This window comes from Pan troglodytes, chromosome 7 (genome assembly GCF_028858775.2).
Source record: "Pan troglodytes isolate AG18354 chromosome 7, NHGRI_mPanTro3-v2.0_pri, whole genome shotgun sequence".
Taxonomy (NCBI): Eukaryota; Metazoa; Chordata; class Mammalia; order Primates; family Hominidae; genus Pan; species Pan troglodytes.
The window spans coordinates 140,288,118-140,307,902 of record NC_072405.2 but is presented as its reverse complement, the minus strand read 5'-3'; the positions used below and the strand labels follow the sequence as shown (position 1 = coordinate 140,307,902).

Below are 19,785 nucleotides of genomic sequence, written 5' to 3'. Positions count from 1 at the left end.
TTTTTTTACTGGATAGAACAGCACTTTACTCACATAGAGAAGAGACAGAACAAGATTAGCTTCGATTTGAGTATGGTACCCCGCAGTGGGTCTTGCCAGGCAGCTGACACAGCATAATGGTCTGTATGCATCCTACCTGGGCTGTGAGCAAAGAAACCCCTTCCTTCCCAACTAGGAATAGGTAATAGTACTGGGATTGGCCAGGTGCCATAGCAGCCTTTTCATTTGCTTTTTTTTTTTTTTTCTTTTTTAAATGTATCACACAAGCCTGGAGAGAAGGGATTTTCTTTAGCCCCACTTAACAGAGAAAAGGCTTAGCAAGGTTTGTGTGAGGTCACCCAGCTGTAAAGGCAGCCAGGCGCCCTGGTTCAGACCAAGGACTCTAGAGCCCCACGCCTGTGGGAGAGCATGTCACCTCTCTGGGCCACTGTCCCTTCATCTGTAAAATGAAGATTGTAAACTGTATAAGAAATATCCACCTCAGGGGATTGCTGTGTGGGTACAGCAAGATCCATGTAGAATGCTGAGCATATTGGAAGTTCTGTCGTTTGCTCTTTCCTTATGTAGTTTATGACCGTTAAGCTCTCTGTAGTTCACTAAAGGGTGGGAAGAAGGGTAAGCCTGGGATTCCACCGCCAGGTCTGTGGGCAGACTAGGCTGGGCTCTTACCCACTGGGCTTGTCGTGGGGCCACTGCCTCCATCCTGACCACTCTCTTTTCTCCCTGCAGATTGGCCACATCGAAGGACAGCCTGAAAGGAAGGGGGTCTTTCCAGTGTCCTTTGTTCATATCCTGTCTGACTAGCAAAACGCAGAACCTTAAGATTGTCCACATCCTTCATGCAAGACTGCTGCCTCCATGTAACCCTGGGCACAGTGTGTATATAGCTGCTGTTACAGAGTAAGAAACTCATGGAAGGGCCACCTCAGGAGGGGGATATAATGTGTGTTGTAAATATCCTGTGGTTTTCTGCCTTCGCCAGTATGAGGGTAGCCTCGGACCCGGCGCGCCTTACTGGTTTGCCAAAGCCATCCTTGGCATCTAGCACTTACATCTCTCTATGCTGTTGTACAAGCAAACAAACAAAAATAGGAGTATAGGAACTGCTGGCTTTGCAAATAGAAGTGGTCTCCAGCAACCGTTGAAAGGCATAGAATTGACTCTGTTCCTAACAATGCAGTATTCTCAATTGTGTTACTGAAAATGCAACATTAGCAAAGAGGTGGGTTCTGTTTTCCAGGTGAAACTTTTAGCTCCATGACAGACCAGCCTGTAGTTATCTGTGTACACAGTTTACAGCTACAAAAACCTACTTTGGTATTTATTACAGAAAAGTGCTCAGTTAAATGTAAGTGTTATTCCTTCAGCAAAATATTCACTGACCCAAAACTCTTTATGGCATTTTACAATGCACACAGCCTCATGCAAGTTTAGACAAGTGGATTTATACTATCTTATGAGTGCCCGCCCCTGATATATTACCTCATTATGCAAAAATAACATATCTTTCATGACTATTTTGACAAAAGTTTAAAACACATATGAAGTTCAAATTTCAGGAACCAAGGACTGCCAGAAAATATTAGCCTCTACATTATGCATGCATTTAGAAGCTTACCTGAAATCTGCCTTTTATAAAGGAATAGGATGGATAAGTGGAATTGTACATTTTTTAAACTTGATTGCCATTAAAGCAGAAATTATAAGGTTGCAACAATATTTGTTTCTGATCATTGGCTTTCTCAAGAGTATGGATTGACATATTGTGTTATGAATGCACATCCCTCAGATGTGTTGAAGCATCCATTGCATCCATTTTTTATTATTTTCTTAGTTTTGTTCTTGGACAAATTTAAACTTTTAAAAGATTATTCAAGATGAATTTAAAAGTCAACCCTTCACACAGTTTCCCTACTGTATGTAGAATCCAGGTGCTGAAACCAAGTGTTTCTTTTCCCATGCTCTTTGTTAAACCCCAATTATAGATAATTTTTCCAGTCTTAAGCTCTGTCCACCTTCAAGTCAATTCATAACCAAGTTTTTGAACACTGCTATGAATTGCACTGTGAAAAGCACTCTTCCCTCTCAGTTTTCTTTTCATCCCAGCCATGTTTATCAGATCCTTAAGAACATTGTATTTCAGTCTTTTACATCAGTCTGAATTTTGGAAAAGAATGCAATAGTTGTACTCCACAGTCAGTGGAACTGTTCCCTGAGTCCGAGGCTCATGTGTCATTCTGGCACTACATTTGCTTAAATTGCTATTTTGGCAACAGCACAGAAAACTAATATTTTTAAGCAGAGAATCTTGGCAATGAGTGAGAGATGTTAATTTCACAGAAGCACAACTCCCAACCCAACCCTTAGGAAAAGCCCTCTTCCATCGTTACAGTGCTCAGTGAATATTAATTTAGTTCTGCTTAAGTGGTTGCTATACAAACTTTGAATAGCCACCTAATAAATAAACCTTGCATGACAAACCTGCAAAATATTTTATCAGCTGTTATTGGAAAGTGATTTTAAGCAATTGCTTCCTCAGTGTCAGGGCACATGTGAATTTCCACACCAAACAGAGCATGAGGAACCAGTTGACATGCTGGGTTGTGACTGGCAGCTTTAGCAGCCTCGGTACTGAAGCCACACCAGTGTCAGGATGGAAGTCTGCATCTGAGGTTGCTCAGTGTCCCGGTCATTCATTTACACATTTTAACTTGCATTAAAGAGCTATTCTTTTTTGTGGCCTAGACTCTTTTCACTGATCTCAAAATAAACTGGTTTTTTTCAAAAAAAAAAAAAAACACACACACAAAAGCTGCATGTCTAAAATTACATGGAGTTAGTGTCTATTCTTTTTCCCCTTTTGCAGCAACTTACACAGCATTTTTAACACCTTTTTTTTTCTAGTTTTTTTGTTCGGTTTTGTTTTCCATCAGGAATTTGAGTTCTCTCTAACCCAGCTTACTGTGGGACATAGGAAAACTCAGTAGAAATACCTTTGGTGATCTTGTTGAGTTTAAGTCTGATCTTGATCTTAAACTCAGTAAGCCACTATCTGCAATTTTGTACATTATATAGTATTTTGAAGATATGGAACCTTATGAAAAAAAAATAGCATATTAGTTCTTTTTCCCCCAGAGGGGAAAGTTATGTTCTGCAAATAGTGTGTGTCTTATTTTACTGTTGAACAGCAATTGCTATTTATTTTTTTATTGCCTAGAACTTCAACATGTTGTATAGGAATCCTGTAGTGCCACTAGTTAAATGCCGAATTCTCATCTGGATGTTACCATCAAACATCAGTACACTTGTCATTTCACATGTGTTTAATGTGACAGTTTTTCAGTACTGTATGTGTTAATTTCTACTTTTTTTAATATTTAAAATTGCTTTTAAATAAACATATTCTCAGTTGATCCCAGACTTCTGAAATCAGGCCATTTTGTGAGTTGTTCACTACCCTGCTGACAGGAGAGAATCAAGTCTTCCTCTGGCTGTGCTTTCGGGTATATAGATGACACAGGTCACTCCAACCCTTGTCAGAGATCACTCTGGATACATAAAAATATGTGGCACTTGCCCCGGCTTACAAACTGTGGGCCTTCGGCCCCTTTTCTGTCCTCCACCTTCCGCATTCCACCTCCACCACGTCCACTTGTGTGCCCGTTGATGTGAACAGGGCAGGAAGAAGGTGGAGGGGCACGAGGCTTACATGTTGTCGTGTGGACAGCACTTCTGTCACGTAGCTGTCACGGCTAGTGCTGCCACGCAGTGGAGCAGACCTGGCCCAGGCACTCTGCCTGCATTAACCCCCTGAATCCTTAGCAAGCCCAGGAGAAGTGTGAACCCCTCAGCTTTACAGAGCTTACAAATGAGGCTCAGAGGCATTCATTCACACACAGGAGACGTGTGGCTTGTAAATCACTAAGGTGGGAGTGCACACAGGTGGTTCTGGCTCCAAGGCCATCCTCGGGATTCCCACTGCCTGGAAGACACTCTCCTTTATGGAAAACCACAGTGGCGGAAAGCAGGCCAAAACTGCGGCATGGAGGATCCCGAAGTTCTGGTCTCGGCATTCGTTCTGTCGTCTTTCATGGAAGTTGGTAGACATGGCTGGGCACGGTGGCTCACGCCTGTGTTCCCAGCACTTTGGGAGCCTGAGGCGGGTGGATCACCTGAGGTCAGGAGTTTGGGACCAGCCTGGCCAACATGGTGAAACCCTGTCTCTACTAAAAATACAAAAAATTAGTTGGGTGTGGTGGCTCACACCTGTGATTCCCAGCTACTCAGGAGGTTGAGGTGGGAGAATTGCTTGAACCCGGGAGGCAGAGGTTGCAGTGAGCGAAGATCACGCCACTGCACTCCATTCTGGATGACAGAGCAAGACTGTCAAAAAAAAAAAAAGTTGGTAGACATAATGTGCCTGTTCATAGTCCAAGACAAACCCTTTAAACACCGTGCTACCGGGGAAAATGGGCTTGGGCATGGAAGCCAGCGGCTTTCTGTCGGGATATTTCTGGGAAAAGCTAACATAGTGACCTGGATAATCCAGGGAGAGGCGAAGCCAGCTTTTTATCTGATGACAAAATGTTCTTTCACATCAGTTGTATGTGGTTTTAAGCCTGGAACAGTATCTGTTTGGAACTGACGTCCCCCTTCACCACCCCCTGACTCTGTTGAAAGCAGCCCCTCCCTTATCCACCAGCCCCCGACAGCCCAGCCTCCAAGGTGAGGCCAGGAGCTGGAGGCTTACCCCTGTCTCTCCACCTCAGGTGCTTTGAGGGCTTACTGTGCTTGGGCCCATGTTGCCTTTACCTGCGTTTGGTCTTTGGCAGGGCGCGTGACACCGTTAGGCACATTACCACAGTTGAGTGATGGGCAGCCGTGTGGACCCAGGTCCTTGTGGCCCCAGCCACAGCCCCCTACTCTCCACACCCTTGTTCTTCTCCCCTCCCCTAACCTTGTGCCCACTCTTCGTATGTGTTTTTTTCTTTTTTTGTTGTTTTCTTTTTTGTAGACAGGGTCTTACTTTGTTGCCCAGTCTGGCCTCGAACTCCTGGGCTCACATCATCTTCCCACCTGAGCCTCCCAAAGTGCTGGGATTACAGGAATGAGCCACCATGCCCAGCCTAGCCCCCCATTGGATACTGTTTCAGGCTTGAATGTGTGTGTGTGTGTGGCAGGGGTGCAGTGGTGGTGGGGATGATCATTACTGAGATCATTCAACCTATTCCCCTCTGCCCCCCGTGTTCTCCTCTGCCCCCCACCGTGTTCTCCTCTTCCCCCATGTGTTCCCCTCTGCCCCCATGTGTTCTCCTCTGCCCCCATGTGTTCCCCTCTGCCCCCATGTATTCCCCTCTGCCCCATGTATTCCCCTCTGCCCCCATGTATTCCCCTCTGCCCCCCATGTGTTCTCCTCTGCCTCCATGTATTCCCCTCTGCCCCCATGTGCTCCCCTCTGCCCCCATGTGTTCCCCTCTGCCCCCATGTGTTCCCCTCTGCCCCCCATGTGTTCCCCTCTGCCCCCATGTGTTCCCCTCTGCTCCCATGTGTTCTCCTCTGCCCCCATGTGTTCCCCTCTGCCCCCCATGTGTTCCCCTCTGCCCCCATGTGTTCCCCTCTGCCCCCATGTGTTCCCCTCTGCCCCCATGTGTTCCCCTCTGCCCCCATGTGTTCTCCCCTGCCCCCATGTGTTCCCCTCTGCCCCCCATGTGTTCCCCTCTGCCCCCATGTGTTCCCCTCTGCCCCCATGTGTTCTCCTCTGCCCCCATGTGTTCTCCTCTGCCCCCATGTGTTCCCCTCTGCCCCCATGTGTTCCCCTCTGCCCCCATGTGTTCTCCTCTGCCCCCATGTGTTCTCCTCTGCCCCCATGTGTTCCCCTCTGCCCCCCATGTGTTCCCCTCTGCCCCCATGTGTTCCCCTCTGCCCCCATGTGTTCCCCTCTGCCCCCATGTGTTCCCCTCTGCCCCCATGTGTTCCCCTCTGCCCCCCATGTGTTCCCCTCTGCCCCCCATGTGTTCCCCTCTGCCCCCATGTGTTCCCCTCTGCCCCCATGTGTTCTCCTCTGCCCCCCATGTGTTCCCCTCTGCCCCCATGTGTTCCCCTCTGCCCCCCATGTGTTCCCCTCTGCCCCCATGTGTTCTCCTCTGCCCCCCATGTGTTCCCCTCTGCCCCCCATGTGTTCCCCTCTGCCTCCCGTGTGTTCCCCTCTGCCCCCCGTGTTCTCTTCTGCCCCCCATGTGTTCTCTGCCCCCAATGTGTTCTCCTCTGTGCCCCCCCAATGTGTTCTCTGCCCCCATGTGTTCCCCTCTGCCCCCCATGTGTTCTCCGACCCCATGGAAATCTTTGATTCTCCTCATTATGCAGTCTGTGGGTAATTTGGAGTGAATGGGCTCACATCTCTAGCAGGGGTGTCTGAGCATGTGTCCTTCCCACAGAGGCCTGGCCTCTCCAGCCAGCTGCCTGGGATGGAGGTGAAGTCCACTAAATTAGGTCACCTTACTCTTACACACCTGAGGCTCACATAGTCCACAAGCATTCCATTTTTGTCTAGACAGTGCCAGGCCTTTGGTTGCAAAGACAGCCCCATATTCTGTCCCTGAGAAGCGGAGAAACACAGGTAAGTAATGATGACTGTAGAGTTCACCTGGCAGGTTGCTGCCTGAAGAAAGGAGCGTAGCTCATCCTAGGAGCCTGCACAGATTGAGCTCCTGCAAAGCTGCTGGGATGGGGTGGCATCCCTGCAACAGATGGAGCAGACAGGAGAAGGAAACGGCAGACTGAAGGCAGGCAGGACCAGCCCCAAAGTCCCTGTGCTGTGCTGAGGAGCACTCTGTGCAGGCGGATCCGTGGACCACCAGCAGCTCATCATACTGAGGCCTCCACGGGGGCTGAGCACCAGGCCAAGCGCTTGAGCAGCACGATTGCAGTTCTCTCAGCAGTACTGAGAGGCAGGGACTGTTACTTTCCCCGTTCACAGATTAGGAGACTGATGCTCAGAGCAGCTGAGCCGTGGCGTGCCAAAAAGTCAAGTCACTCATCAAGGGTGGAGGCAAGAATTTTGAGCCCTGACATCAGGGTTCAGCCATGGAGCTCCTGGCCACAACCCTCTGCTGCCTCTTGGCTGCTGCTGGTCAAAGCTGGCCTGTCCCGGCCCTCTACCATTAGGTCAGCACCAGGGAGGGGTGAACCATGAAGGGCAATGAAGTTCCGGATTCGGAAATTAAGGCATTTGCCAGAGGGCCCCACAGCGAGCATTTCTCATAACATGTCATGGACAGCCACTGTGCACTTGGGAGCTAGAGGTGGAGCTGGCACACAGGGTGACTTGGTGCACGTACAATGTGAGTGAGAAGAAAGCAGAGTGTGCATGTCTGTGTGTGAGCACAGCAGCCCGTACACAAACACTTGAGCTCCTGAACACCGGAATTAAAGCTCAGATAAACAGCTGTTTTGCAAAATCTTACCACATAGCAAACCCTGGTCCGAAGCTCAGGAGGCCAAAACTTTCACCTTCTGCAAAACCGCCAGGGGAGAAGCCTTATTTGGGTTCACTCTTCAACAGAACTTAAAACTTTATAGCTCTGAGAAAATATGAGGGCACAAGATGGCAAATGTGTCACATGCACACTGGCCTAAAATATATTAGGGCCAGGTTTTCACATTTTGGCAGCATCACCTGAGGTCCCCAGTGCCGGCAGATTCCAAGTCTCAGGAAGGGCTTGAGAATCTGCATTTAGCCAGCGTCCCTGGGTGGGGTACTCAGGTCGCTCCTGGGCCACCTTGAATCCCTGAGACTCTGGAACTGACACCACAAGGGAGGATTACCTGGAATCCATACAGGGGCCCCTTCTAATAGTGGAGAGAACTCTCATCCTGGGCTCGGTACTTACAGAACTACAGCTCTTTTTCCTGCTATGTTAAGATGCAGTGAAAAGACCACAGAAGCCAGGTAAAGTGGCTCACGCCTGTAATCCCAGCACTTTGGGAAGCTGAGGCGGAAGGCTCACTTGACCCCAGCATTCGAGACCAGCCTAGGCAACATGGTGAGACCTCATCTCTATGGAAAACTTAAAATTAGCCGACGTTCTGGTGCACACCTGTGATCCCAGCTACTCAGGAGGCCGAAGTGGGAGGATTGCTTGAGCCCAGGAAGTCAAGGCTGCAGTGAGCCATGATCGCACCACTGCACACCAGCCTGGGCAACAGAGCAAGATCCTGTCTCAAAAAAAGAAAAGGACACACAAGTTGGAGTTTGACAGGCCTAGTTGACCTTCTGCTTTGGTCACTTACCAGCAAATGTGTGCAACATTTATTGAGACGCCCACGTGTGAACAGCCATCTCTAACCTCAGGCACATGGACTGAGCTCTGAGCCTCAAGTTCCATTAGATGTGACACAGCTTGGGAGTCTGTGGGCTGGAAGGTGGAACAGTGCTCAGTGACCCGCCCAATGCTGTGTGACCATCTCTATAAAGCCAGACACACACTGTCCATGCGTAGCCACTGGCTTCTCCGTGCAGTGTGAACTGGATGCAGGGCCTGGGACTTTCATCACCTGCAGCACAGCTTCTGTTCATCCCTAAGGGTGGCAGCTTGGTAGCCTGGCTGGGCCAGCCACAGCCATTTGTTACCTGGGTCCAGAGGGATAGGATCAGGGGAGGGTAAGAGTCTGGACTTTGAAATCAGAAAACAATGTGCTGAGCCTTAACCTCTTCAAGCCTCAGCATTTTTCCTTTGCCCAAATGGGATAATGGTAGTCTTAGTATCATAGAATTGGTGTGATAAATGACATCACTGATGTGACGGTGCATGTAACATGCTTGTCCTAGTGCCTAACACAAAGTAGCACAGAATACTACTCCTCAGCACTCACCACTTCAAAAATGATGAGAACTTGCACACTGACCACCATGTGCAAAATAAAAAGAATAATAAAATCACTAGAACTTTGAAAACTCCTCACCTTCCCCGGTGACAAGTGATAAATTAGAGACATAAACCTCCTCCATGCTTGACCTGCAGTTGGTGATCACAAGAGTATTTCCTGAACGAGTGAGCACATGAAACCGGTCAAAAATAACGAGCAGAGCGCCCGCTGTTGAAAAGGGCGGAGTCCAGGGAGTCACATTAGCTGCTCTCCTTTCAAAAGCATGGGCAGCACCCGCCCCCAACCGAGGGCCAAAGCCGGGGAGCCTCTGAGCCACAGTGGCTCTACCCACTTACGCTGCATATTGCTGACTCCCACCCGGGAAACAGGCTGCTTGACAATGGACCTCTTTTTATGGTGCATTAAGCCGCTGAACAGATTCACAAGAATACATTGTCTGAATGTGCAAGCCTGGTTCCTGCTCAGCTGGAAGCACTTAGAAACGTCAGACACCGAGACTACCCTGGCTGGCTCCACCTCCGGTTACCAGCTACTTCCCTATCTGAAGCTCCTTTTATGGCTCTGCCACCCTAAGTGAGCTCTGAAGATGGAGGAACAGCGGTGCCTCCAGGGTTACCCACCAACTAGTCCCAGTGGCCTGGGGTTTACTTTCCCACGCAAAACCCAGGCCCAGTCTGGTCTGCCCCAGAGTGGAAGATGCCAGGGTGGTGACCCTGCTTGCTTGCAAGGAAAGGGAAGTTAAGGGCGTGGGATAGGAGGCAGAGAACAGGAATAGAGTCAAAGTGAAGTCGGCTACATATCTACTCAAGCTGGACATACTCGTGTTCTGTGACCCATAGATTCTTGAGTGGAAATGTGACATACATTGGCCAAAGACATGGACTAGAATGTCCGTAGCAGTCCTGTTTGCAACAGTAAAACCTGCAGGTTACCCAAATATCCACCCACAGTGAAATATATAAATACATATAAATTGGAGACTATTCACACAATGTATTCAGTAATGAGAATGAGCACTCTCTAACCACATGCAGTGACCTGGATGAATTTCATAACATTGCGTGCAAGAAGCCAGACTCAACAGAATTCACTCTTTGATTCCACTTAATGTGGAAAAATAAGCAATCTGTGCAATTACAAGTCAGAACAGACCGGGCGCAGTAGCTCACACCTGTAATCCCAGCATTTTGGGAGGCCGAGGCGGGTGGATCACCTGAGGTTAGGAGTTCGAGACCAGCCTGGCCAACATGGTGAAACCCCGTCTCTACCAAAAATACAAAAAATTAGCTGGGCATGGTGGCAGGCGCCTGTAATCCCAGCTACTGGGGAGACTGAGGCAGGAGAATTGCTTGAACCCAGGAGGCAGAGGTTGCAGTGAGCTGAAGTTGCACCAATGCATAAGAGTAAAACTCCATCTTAAAAAAAAAAAAAAAAAGAACAGTTGTTACCTTTGGGTAACCACTAGAAGAGGACGCTGGAGGAAGGGTTTGGGGGTGAAGACACTGTTCTCTTTCTTTCTTTGGGTGCTGGTCACAAAGGTCGGTTCAGTTTGTGAAAATTCATCAAGCCATTCATTTCTAATACATGCGCTTTTCTCTATGCGTGTTATCCCCACAGATAAGCTGGTAAATGTTTAACTCGCAAAAAAAAAAATTTGTTTTAATTAAAAAGCCCTTAATTGTAGCATTTGTCAATTCCTGTGGTGTAAATATTTCTGCCATGGTTGATTACATGCTACCAATGTGGTGTCAATTCTGAGTTGGGCAAAGAGACATATGATTGGTTCTTGCAAGCTCAGTTGAGCCAGCTCCAGGAGACCATTGGTTATGCTTCGACAAAGAGATCTTTTGAAAAGTAAAGTCTTCTAAAATGAGAGGTGAAACTGAATGCTGGACGGAGTAAGTTCCTTCTTGCTTGGTATCCTACTAGCACACCCATCACCTACTTCCCCACCTCCCTTTACTCTTCAAAAAAAAAAAAAACTTACCTTTATTGAGATAGAATTCATATATCATACATTTACTCATTTAAAGTGTACCTTTTGTTTGTTTATTTTTGAGACAGGGTCTCTCTCTCTCCCAGGCTGGAGTACAGTGGCATGATCACTGCTCACTGCAGCCTCAACCTCCTAGGCTCCAACGATCCTCCCACCTCAGCCTCCCCAGTAGCTGGGATTATAGGCATGCACCACCACACGAGGCTAATTTTTAAATTTTTTGTAAATACGGGGTCTCATTATGTTGCCCATGCTGATCTCAAACTCCTGGGCTCAAGGGATCCACCCACCTCAGCCTCCAAAAGTGCTGGGATTACAGGCGTGAGTCACCACACCAGGCCTAAAGTGTACATTTTAATGGTTTTTGGTATATTTGCAGAATTGTGCAATCATCACCATAATTTTAGAACATTTTCATCACCCCAAAAATAAGACCCCTACCCATCTCACTCCCCATCTTCCCCAACCCCTGACAACCACTAACCTCCTTCCTGTTTCTGTAGATTCATCTCTTTTGGACGTTTCATAGAAATGGAATCATATGATAGGTGGGCCTCTGTGACCAGCTTCTTTCACTTACCATGTTTTCGAGGTTTTTCCATGTTGTAGCATATATCAATATTTCATTTCTTTTTTTTTCTCCCTCAAATTATGGGACAGTATTTCATTTCTTTTTAGTACCAAATAGTATTTCGTTGTATGCATATACTACATTTTGTTTTTCCGTTGATGGATATTTGGGTTGTTTCCACCTTTTTTGACTATTATGAATAATGCTGCTATGAAGTTTGTGTACATATTTTTTGTATGGATGTTGGTTTTCATTCCTTTTTTTTTTTTTTTTTTTTTTTTTTGCAATGGAGTCTCACTCTGTCGCTCAGGCTGGAGTGCAGTGGCGCAGTCTCAGCTCACTGCAACCTCTGCCTCCCGGGTTCAGGCGATTCTCCTGCCTCAGCCTCCCAAGTAGCTGGGATTACAGGCGTGCACCACCACGCCCAGCTAATTTTTGTATTTTTAGTAGAGACGGGGTTTCGCCATGTTGACTAGGCTGGTCTCAAACTCCTGACCTCAGGTGATCTGCCTGCCTGGGCCTCTCCAAGTGCTGGGATTACAGGTGTGAGTCACTGCGCCCTGCTGGTTTTCATTTCTTATATATACATTTTAGGAGTGGAATTGCTGGGTTATAGATAATTCTATGTGTAACCTTCTGAGGAACTGCCAGACTGTTTTCCAAAGTGGTGACACCATTTTCCCAGCACTTTGGGCAGCTTCCCAAGAAAAACCCCTCCCAAAGTGCTGGGATTACAGGCATGAGCCACTGTACCTGACCCAGAGCATTCTTAATGGCTTATAACTGCTTTTTTTCTTTTCACTTTTTTGATCATAACTGGTCAATGATCATATGCTTTTAGTAGAGGAAGCCTGAAACTGCTCTTTTAGGGCAATGGAGAGGGAGAAAGGGCAAAATATCACTGCTTTTGCTTTTATGATTACTAAAGCAGAGACAAGCAGAAATGATTCTCAGCCTGTTGGGCCAGTAAGAAGTTTGCCATCAGCCGAAAGCAAGAGAAAGTGTTGTTTATTTGTCTCCTGTCTAGGGGAAACAGCCTTTTGGCCCTAGTAAGGGGTTTCAGTCTCCCCCACAGCATCGCATCTGCCACATCCCAGCCTAATGGGGAGTGCTGCCTGGACAGATGTGCCGGGAGCCTTTGGGCCTAGTCTGTTCCGGGTTCTGCCACTCTGATGATACCCACAGCCATGCTTTGCTTCCAAAGTGAGGTGGCACAGTGGCCTGGGGGAGAAGAAAGGGCCAGGCCGGTGTTAGGTTCTAGAACAGTGGGTCTGGCACAAGGCCCAAGGGTGAACTGTGGGTTTAAAAATAAAAATGAAACTGGTCTAGAAGTTCCTCATTATTTCCCCTCAGGCCCTAACAGTAAAGTCACTCCCCTCCATGAGTCAGGCTGAGAAATGCTGATACTGTGATAACACATCACCTCTACTCAGAGAATCCTCCCTGCGAGGCAGGATTCCTGGGGCTGAGACACACCCCAGCTGGTGAGGTGTCTGCTCCTCCTTGTTCCCATGATGCCCCAGAGGAGCCAAGGCCAAGAGGAGCCAAGCCCAGAGCAGGTACCCTGATGCTACCCTTCCGCCTCTGCCAAGCAGACCCATTGGTCCCTGCCAAATCTCTGAGTCTTTGCTTTTCCCATTACTTAACCTGTGGGTCTCAAACTTCAGTGCTAATAATGCAAACCCTGCACCCCGCTCTCAGAGACTCTGAGTCAGCAGGTCGGGTGGAGCTGGCAGAGGCCCAGGATTCTGTCTTTGCAGATTCCCCCAGGTGATTCTGACGTCGGTGGTCACAGACTGTCCTTTGAAAAATAGCATTTGCACATTTTGATTTTTTTTCTTAAAGCAATATGTGGATATTAAAGCAAAAAAAAAAAAAAAAGGAGGGCTTAGATGGAAATGGGCTGGATCCTGGCCTGGCCTCTACCACTGAGTCCTGCGAGGCCATCAGGCCATGCTTTTCTCACTTGCTTTAGCGTTTCCCTCATCCCTGAGGCACCTCCTGCACAAGCCACTCTCCTTGTTCCCTCCACACTCCATCAGCACCTTGTGTAACCTCCGGCAAGTTGTGGCGCTCAGGCCATGACCAGATGTTGAGCTTGCTAGGCATGGCCTGTGTCTGCCCATCTGATGCTCTCTGCAGTGATATGCACAACAGCTCCTCAACATCTTTAAAACCTGACCCCATGGCTGGGCACGGTGGCTCACACCTGCAATCCCAGCACTTTGGGAGGCCGAGGTGGGCAGATCACTTAGGAGTTTGAGAGCAGCCTGGCCAACATGGTGAAACCCCATCTCTACTAAAAATACACAGATTAGCCGGGTGTGGTGGCACACGCCTGTAATCCTAGCTACTCAGGAGGCTGAGGCAGGAGAATCGAGAATCACTTGAACCTGGGAGGTGGAGGTTGCTGTGAGTTGGGACTGTGCCATTGCACTCCAGCCTGGGCGACAGTGAAACTCCTTCTCAAAAAAAAAAAATAGATAAACAAATCAAAAACTTGACCCCATCCTACCAAAAATACACTGAGAGAAGAGGTGAGAACCACAGAAGCCATTCTCTTGCCTTCTGGCCTAGGAGAGGACATTCAAAAACAACTGATACCTCATCCAATTGGTATTGCTATAAATATAATCCTATTTGTGCCTGCACCCAATTAGGAGGGGAAGAAGGAATGAGGAGGGGCAGCCCTGCAGGACAGCAATGGCAGGAGACAAACTGGAACCTGACTGCTGAGATCACCCACCCCCAGGACTGCTGAACCAAGATGCGGGGATGTGGCCCAGGCTGTGGCCCTTGCTGGGTGCCTATAGCCAACTTGATGACCTTGAGCGAGCCTTTTTCCCTCTAAGTTTGAGTTTCTTCATCTGGAAAACAGAGATTACATAGTTCTGCCTAGATCCTGGCACTGTTGGGAGCATGTGTGTGTGTGCATGTACATGCATAGATGTTCTTACGTGTGTGTGTGCACTTGTGCATATATATATGTATGTAAGCTTTTTATTTATTTATTTATTTATTTTGAGACGCAGTCTTGCTCTGTCTCCCAGGCTGGAGTGCAGTGGCGCAGTCTTGGCTCTTTGCAAGCTCCGCCTCCCGGGTTCACGCCATTCTCCTGCCTCAGCCTCCCGAGTAGCTGGGACTACAGGTGCCCACCACCACGCCAGCTAATTTTTTGTATTTTTAGTAGAGATGGGGTTTCACCGTGTTAGCCAGGATGGTCTCGATCTCCTGACCTCATGATCTGCCCGCCTCGGCCTCCCAAAGTGCTAGGATTACAGGCGTGAGCCACCGTGCCCAGACCACTTTTTTCTTTTTTTTTTTTTTAAGATGGAGTCTCCCTCTTGTCGCCCAGGGTGGAGTGCAATGGCGCGATCTCGGCTCACTACAACATCTGCCTCAAGGGTTCAAGCGATTATCTTGCCTCAGCCTCCAGAGTAGCTGGGATTACAGGTGCCCGCCACCACACCCAGCTAATTTTTGTACTTTTAGTAGAGACAGGGTTTCACCATGTTGGCCAGGCTGGTCTCAAACTCCTGACCTCAGGTGATCCGCCCACCTCGGCCTCCCAAAGTGCCGGGATTACAGACATGAACCACCGCGCCCGGCCTGTGTGTAAGCTTTGAACATGGTAAATCACTATTCTATTAACGAGCTGATTCCTCTTCCCTGACCTTCTGGAAAGTGGATGTCTCTCGTTGCTTTCCTGGCTGCTCGGCTGTATGTAATGCAGCCCTGCAGGAAGGTCGGGAGCTAAGGGCCTTTCTTCTCCACTCCAACGAACCCGTTAACTCCCCTCTGATGCCTTGGGAATGCTGGGTCAGGGTTTCAGGTCACAGTGCTCCCCCATGATGCAGAAAGATACCCATCCTGGCACCTTCCTAGGGCTTGTCTGACTGACAGCTTCAGGCGCCTGCTAAAGAGGAGGGCTGCAGAAGAATCTGCTGGTCCAGGGAGACCAGAGGTGGCCGCAGCCACTGAGAACACGCACTCAGAAGTAGTCCTTCCTGACCTTGGGGGTCTCTGGGTCCAGAGAGCTCGAGTGACCTGCCCAAGTGTTTGTTAAATGCTATTTTCCAGGCATTCTTCTAAACATTTCAAATACCTTAATGTGTGTAAATCACAAAGCAGCTGTATTAAACAGGTTCTATTAGCATCTCCACTTTACAGATGAGGTCTCAGGGGCTTAGAGGGTGTCATTTCCTACAACAAATTACTGCGAACTTACTCGTTTAGAATAACACAGATTTATTCTCTTCCTCTTCTGGAGGTCAGAAGTCTAAAACCAAGGTGTTGGAAGGACTGTGTTCCTTCTGGAGGCTCCAGGGGAGAACTTCCTTCCTTGGCTTTTCCATTTTCTAGAGGCTTCCTGCATTCCTTGGCTTGTGGCACCTTTCCTCTATTTTCAAAACGTTTCACTCCAACCTCTGGCTGCGTGGTTTCCTCTCCTTTTTCTGACTTTGACCCTTTCGTTCCCCTTCATAAGGATCCCTGTGATTACATTGGGTCCACCCAGGTAATTCACGATAATCTCCCCATTTGAAGATCCCTCATTTTCCCAAAGTCACACAGCTAGAGCGTATGTCTTGGGCAAGTGTCGCCCAGGTGGCTTGCTCCCTCAAACCCCTTGTGACTACAAGCTTGTGCGCTGTGAGCTCCCTCCTGGTCTCACACCCCACAGCTGTCTCAGGCCTGCAGCAGGCAGGCGAGGCTGGCTCCTGGCTCTGCCCTTGGCCGGTTTCCCTACCCCACGCTCACCAGCCAGGGGCAGGGGCAGCCCAGCCAGCTGACTGCCTGCAGCAGGAATGGATAAGAAGGCAGGCCCAGGTGGCCCCAGGTAGCCCCCCAGGAATCACAGCCTTGCCCTCACCACCAGCTCTGGTTCTCTAACTGACTTAGGCTTGGAGCAACCTGTCCTTATACCTGGAGGCCCATCTTTATAGTAGACTGATAGCCATTTCTCCTCTGGGAGCCATTTTTTCTTTCTTTTTCAGAGACAGAGTCTCGTTCTGTTGCCCAGACTGGAGTGCAGTGGCATGGTCATAGTTTCCTGCAGCCTCGAACTCCTAGGCTCAGGTGAGCCTCCTGCTTCAGCCTCATGAATAGCTGGGTCTATAGGTTCACCACCACGTCCAGCTAATTGTTTAATTTTTTTTTTTTTTTTGAGACAGAGTCTTGCTCTGTGCCCAGGCTAGAGTGCAGTGACGTGATCTCAGCTCACTGCAACCTCTGCCTCCCAGGTTCAAGCAACTATCCTGCCTCAGCCTCCCAAGTAGCTGGGACTACAGGTGCACACCACCACACCCAGCTAATTTTGGTCTTTTTAGTAGAGATGGGGTTTCACCATGTTGGCCAGGCTAGTCTCAAACTCCTGACCTCAAGTGATCTGCCCGCCACCGCCTCCCAAAGTGCTGGGATTACAGGCATGAGCCACTACACCTGGCCCCCATTTTTTTCTTTTAACTGCGTATATACTATGTGCCAGGTTCCATTCACAGAAAATAATCAACACAGCACTGCCTATGTGGAGACTCAGAGTCAAGTCAGCAAAATAAATGCATATAGGCTGGGCACCGTGGCTCATACCTATAATCCCAGCATTTTGGGAGGCCAAGGAAGGAGGATCACTTGGGGCCAGGAATTGGAGACCAGCTTGTGCAACATAGTGAGACCTCGTCTCAAAAAAACAAAACAGAAAAAACAACAACAAAAAATGCACACAATACTTAAGCAGTTTTCCAGGCAACAGACAATCTAAATTATAATAATATTTTTGGCAATATATAAGAAGCACAAAACTTATTAATACACTGACCAAAATTTTAATTCTTGGGAAATTCCCTAAGAAAAATAAAACATTTATTTTATGCAGTTATTTAAAAAATATATGTGAGTAGTTAATTTTGATAGAGCCACCCAATAAAATAATATGTAACCACAAAAACAGAACCACAGAACATGCAAACATGCTGAACACATGATGTTTCAGAGCAGAATCCAACATCCACCAACAGGAAACTGATTTGCAAAAGTCAGGTGACTCTTGACAATGGAACACTAACAGCCGGCAAAGAGAAAGAGATGGAAATTCTCGATGTGTCAAACAGTAACATACCTGCTTTTTATATGGAAAAAAGTTCTGAAAGGATTTGAGTGCCCTGGTTCTGAGGTCAGACTTTTTATGTACTCTCAGTATAACCAGTTTAGAAAGCAGATAGTAATATTTAATAAATTTGAAGCTGCACATAGCTACCCATTACTCAGCTAATCCATCCTTGAGTACATAAAAATTCTGTCCTACACGTGCAAAAGGAGACATGGGAAATATTCTTGCAAAAGTACTGTTTAAATTAGCAAAAATATCAGCCCGACCAACATGGCAAAACCCTGTCTCTATTTTAAAAATACAGAAATTAGCCGGGCATGGTGACACGTGCCTGTGATTCCAGCTACTTGGGTGGCTGACACACAAGAATCACTTGTACCCAGAGGGCGGAGGTTGCAATGAGTCAAGATCACACCACTGCACTCCAGCCTGGACAACAGAGCAAGAATGTCTCAAAATAAATACATAAATAAATAAATAAGCAAGCAAAATACTGGAGTAATGAAAGTGTCATCCATGGAAGAATGAGCAAAACAATTGTGTTACATTTCAATGGTGAGATACTACACAGCTTTGATTAATTCCTGGAACGAATTAACCAGCTTTTCAGGTCACATTACATGCTACATGCTGTTCTAGTACCTAAAAAATAATCTTTGCTCTCACAGAGCTGGCTGTCTTATGGAGGAACGTAGGTAATAAGACTTGGATAGGTAGGAAGACTCGGTGGTTCACAGTGTTCATGAGTGGCATGAATCACTAAATGAATATACCAGGACTACATGTAACAATATGAATGAATAGTGCTGAGTAACAATATGAATGAATAGTGCTGAGTGAAAAAGAAAGTTACAGAAGGATTCATACCAAATGAAACCATTTCTCTGACTTTTTAAGATCTGCAAATTTTTTTTTAAGAGTTTCACTCTTGTTGCCCAGGCTAGAGTGCAATGGCACAATCTCAGCTCACTGCAACCTCCACCTCCCAGGTTCAAGTGATTCTCCTGCCTCAGCCTCCCCAGGTAGCTGGGACTACAGGCATGCACCACTATGCCCGGCTAATTTTTTTGTATTTAGTAGAGACAGGGTTTCAAAATGTTGGTCAGGCTAGTCTCGAACTCCTGACCTCAGGTGATCTGCCCGCCTCGGCCTCCCAAAGTGCTGAGATTACAGGTGAGAGCCACCGCGAGCAGCCAAGATCTGCAAATTTTTACATACCGTTTATGGAAACATTGGGATGATTAATCCCAAACTCAGGAGACTGGTTATCTCAGAGGAGGGAGGGAGAGCCGTGGGTACCAGGGGACACAGAGTTTCCCTCACCAAATAAAGAAAACAAAGAAAGAAAAAGATCTGATGCAAACATGGCTAAATGTTAAGATCTGGAGAGAGTATGTGGGGAAGGTAGACTGGATTTGGCCATCTATGGACAGGAGGCGCCAGGGAGGAGAGAGCCTTCCAGGAGGGAGGGGCTCTCTGAACTGACCCTGTTCTCTACATCATTGTGACCAAACGTTCAGCACTTTAAAGAAAAACCAGGCCGGGCGCGGTGGCTCACGCCTGTAATCCCAGCACTTTGGGAGGCCGAGGCAGGTGGATCACCTGAGGCCAGAAGTTTGAGACCAACCTGGTCAACATGGCGAAACCCCGTCTCTACTAAAAATACAAAAATTAGCCTGGCGTGGTGGTGGGCACCTGTAATCCCAGCTACTGAAGAGACTGAGGCAGGAGAATCACTTGAACCTGGGAGGCAAAGGCTGCAGTGAGCCGAGATCATGCCACTGCACTCCAGCCTGGGTGACAGAGTGAGACTCCGTCTCAAAAAATAATAATAAAGAAAAGAAAATCCAAAATGGTTTTGTTTCCCTGGACATAAGCTGTCGGCCTGATGGCCTCCCTTCTGTCCTCCAGACCAGGCCCAACCTTACCTCGGTTCATTTGTTCATTTTTGTCTTTGGTGTCCCCACTTCTTGTGAAATTTCAGCCAGAGACTGGTAAGAAAGTATCTGGGTGAGGTGCAGTGGCTCACATCTATAATCCCAGCATTTTGGGAGGCCAAGTCACGAGGATCAGTTGAGCCCAGGAGTTAGAGATCAGCCTGGGCAATATGGCAAGACCCCTGTCTATACAAAAAAAAATTTTTTTAAAAAAAGAAAAATAATCATAATTTTAAAAAGTATCTGGATCTCACCTTTGAAACACAGGCTGCTCCCTTCTGTGTGCAAA

At 47.6% G+C, this 19,785-nt stretch overlaps 1 protein-coding gene across 13 annotated transcripts in view; it reads left to right on the top strand.

Annotated features, from left to right (window-relative positions):
* ASAP1 (ArfGAP with SH3 domain, ankyrin repeat and PH domain 1) overlaps positions 1 to 3,420 on the top strand; it is a 391,937-nt gene extending 388,517 nt beyond the window's left edge. For all 13 annotated transcript variants that reach the window (XM_063817373.1, XM_054657023.2, XM_009455915.5 and 10 more), the window contains one exon: positions 730 to 3,420. In XM_063817373.1, the coding sequence (XP_063673443.1) occupies positions 730 to 804 (75 nt within the window). In that variant the 3' untranslated portion in view covers positions 805 to 3,420. The remainder of the gene's footprint in view (positions 1 to 729) is intronic.
* Positions 3,421 to 19,785: the final 16,365 nt, after the last annotated feature.